The sequence below is a fragment of the Vigna angularis genome, chromosome 2 (assembly GCF_016808095.1).
Source record: "Vigna angularis cultivar LongXiaoDou No.4 chromosome 2, ASM1680809v1, whole genome shotgun sequence".
Classification (NCBI taxonomy): Eukaryota; Viridiplantae; Streptophyta; class Magnoliopsida; order Fabales; family Fabaceae; genus Vigna; species Vigna angularis.
In genome coordinates this window covers 38,570,376-38,573,547 of record NC_068971.1, presented here as the reverse complement: position 1 = coordinate 38,573,547, position 3,172 = coordinate 38,570,376, and the positions used below count along the sequence as shown (strand labels likewise).

General features: G+C 33.6%; 1 protein-coding gene across 1 annotated transcript; it reads right to left on the bottom strand.

Moving 5' to 3' along the window:
* Positions 1-246: 246 nt before the first annotated feature.
* LOC108328530 (heat stress transcription factor B-3) lies at positions 247-2,628 on the bottom strand. The gene is made up of 2 exons (XM_017562409.2): positions 2,133-2,628; positions 247-895 (listed from the first exon to the last, which is right to left on the bottom strand). The coding sequence occupies exons 1-2, from the start codon at positions 2,370-2,372 to the stop codon at positions 437-439; spliced, it is 699 nt and encodes a 232-aa protein (XP_017417898.1). The 5' UTR covers positions 2,373-2,628; the 3' UTR covers positions 247-436.
* Positions 2,629-3,172: the final 544 nt, after the last annotated feature.

Sequence of the window (3,172 nt, the reverse complement as noted above, 5' to 3'; positions counted from 1 at the left end):
GTATCTGAGATGACTTAATGCGGTATATTATCGATGAAATAATCATTGATAAGTGGATTAACATATTCAAGTTCATCAGCAAAACGAAAATGAAAAAGTACAGGAAAAAGCAAATGGAGTCAGTGACATGAAGTAACAATGAATTTGATGGGGAGGTAAAGTGAAAAAGAAGACCCTATCCAATGCACTTTTTTTTTGTTTATTCTCTAATTAATGGCCTCCTGAGCCTATTTTATAGTTGTCATCTTCCTAATTCACATTACATAATTACAGCATATGCTCGAGGGTGTCTTCGTTTGTATTCTCAAACACTCTTTCCAAGAATCCTAGCTAACTAATCAAATTTATGATTATTCCTTTCAGTATATCATCTATTCTGAAACACTTTTAAGCTTCTACATATATATGTGCGTATGTATATATATATATAGCAGATCTATTTGCATGACTGAGACAGCATAATGCTTGCGCTTTCACTCATCTCAGCTCTATTCCTCTTAATCTCCCTCCCTCCTTCAACCTCTAACCTCACTCCAAACAGCATTGGCCTTTCATCTTCTTCCTTCTCTTGTGCATGTGATGAATATTTGGCCACCAAATCAACCAGCTCCTTGCACTTTCTTTTCATGCTCGTTAGCTCATAGTTCAACACTCCATTCTCTTTCTTAAGCCTCTTGTTTTCATCCACCAGAGTGCTGTACCCACAAGAAGATGAAGTTGATGATGACCTTTGATCTTCATCAGAATCATGAGCTGTCACTTGGTTTGCTCCATTTCCTTGTTGCTTGTTACTCCAAGCTTTTCTTCTCTGAATCTCATTTAGCTGTTCTCTTTCACCTTTCTTGAACCTCTCATTGAAAAACTCCCATCTACTTGTTGCAACTTTACGAAAACCCTAAACATCATCAAATGCTTTTTTAGTTCTGCTGCCAACTTTTGATAGCAAAATATGCAATTAACATGAACCAAAATCCAAATCAGACATGTACAGAACAAGCTATAATAATTTATGCACCAACAACACATACATTGAATTTCATCATTCTTTAGGTAAACCTTATAACTTGCCAACTCATCTTTTGGTAAAAAATTAAGAAATGAAGTTACGAATATTTATTTTTTTTAAAATACTTTATCATATTTCTATTGTTTTTGTTATTTTAAGGCATAGAAAAAATGTTACTAAGTCATGCACGGCTTCACGCCCACTAAAATTGAATTTTGTTAGTGCTTGTCTTCAAAGTTTGATAAGTAGGTATGATGAGCTCTGACCAGACACATCAAATCAATATATATGTATAGCGTAAATAGGGTAAGAATTCAAAACAAACAAACATAGTAGTATGATCAAAGTCATCACATTCATATCAGTATTATTGTACTGTTTAATGTTCGTGTTCGTGTTCATTCAATGATTTTGTTTTTTTTGGCACAAAAGTTGAAGAATGGAATACAAAAATTTTCCACTATGAAAGGACAAAGATAAAATATCTTCCTTCCTAATAAATGAAGAATAGTATAAACGAATTAAAGTCTAAGCCAGGTCAAACAAATATCGGTAACCAGTTCCATCAATGCAAGAAAACTTTTTCTTTTCCTTTCTAATAAAACTTAATATCCAAAAAATTTCCTTTTATTTCCTTGTTATTGACGAAATTTTAATTGAGGATTCAATCCATTTAAAGCAACAACATAGACATGTTTAAAAGTGAGAAAATTGAGCTATATTTACCATAAAATTAACCTATAAAATTTTCATAAATATAAATGTTCGTGTCCTCACTTCACTCTTGCTTCATATAAAGGGGAAGATATTTAACACTTTTTATTATAAAGCTAACTATTTTTCTTTCTCACTGGAAATTTCCGTTCACCCCTTCATGTCCAATTTGAAAATGGAGTCTATAATATATATATTTAAGACATTATACGTAACTTAACTAAAGTCAAGCTGTCAAAATAGTAAAACTAAACCACCAAGTAAATTGTGTCGTAAATTTTTCTGGTTTTGCAAAATCTTCTCAAACCATCAAAACTTACAATATGACATCAAACAAACAAAAAACACAAATCATGTAACTACTAGAATTATATGCTAGATATAGAGTGAGTTAATTCATGGTGTTACGTACATAAGTATTTAGTTGGCGCACAAAGCTGGAGAAGTTGCTGTGCTTGAAGAATGTTGGGAGGAGATCACGAGCAAACTCCGCCGGCTGCCACACCACGAACGCCGTCCCGTCGACATTCCACGAGACAACGTTGTCGGTAGCCGGATCCTCGACAAGCATGTAGGTCTTGAGCAAAAACGGCGGTGGAGTAGACTTTCTTCCTCCTTCCAACAACAACCCTTTATTATTTGTTATTTTCATTTTGGTGGTTCTATCTAAAAAGAAAGAATGGTAAGTTTTTGGTTTTGAAGAGAAGGAAAAGATCAATAAGGATGATAAGAAGAGAAGAGAAGAAGGGCAGTTAAGAACTCCCAACCCCAACAATAGAAGCCCAACACGACTCCACAGTTCATGAGAATTGCAAGACCTTAATTGATTTTCCTTGTTTCTCTCCTTAGCTATAGCAACCTCTCTCACAATGAATAAATAGTTGAAACGTAAGAACTAAGCCTACCCTATTTATTTATACATATATATATTATACATGGCATGCACATTCTTTTACCCTAAAGTTAAAAATAATGCACACCCAATAATATAAATACATATGTTTTATTAAATGTGATAAAGCAACTTGACTAAGATGATTAAAGAAATGAGAGAAACAGCACCCCATTATAAAAGGCGTTGTTAAAATTTTGAATGGAAGATTGGAGAAGATGAACTTTGCACGTGGGAGTGTTTGGTGGGATTGTCTCAATGTACCATTTTTTTCTACCATAAATAATGTTAGTTTAAGTCATTTAGGTGTGATGATACTTTCTTAATTTCTCCATTGTTTATTTATTTATTTTTTGTTTATATTCTTTCGTGCAAATTCCTCCATCACTGGCAGTTGGATACTTGAGTTTGATTTCTTCATCAAAAGTGATGAAATGGTTCGATGGTTTTCCATGAAAGGAAGCGACTTCCTTTGACTTTCTGTGCAATTTCATAACCTTTTTTTTCTTCCATTCAAATGCGATGCTTCTCTGTTCTATAAAGTTAACCGCGTGCACAAC

What these genes read in the sequence shown, in the direction of transcription:
- LOC108328530 (XM_017562409.2), bottom strand. Translation starts at nt 2,372, where the DNA reads ATGAAAATAACAAATAATAAAGGGTTGTTGTTGGAAGGAGGAAGAAAG. An exon ending in TGCGCCAACTAAATACTTAT is followed by an intron (nt 896 to 2,132) that starts GTACGTAACACC and finishes GATGATGTTTAG; the next exon opens with GGTTTTCGTAAAGTTGCAAC.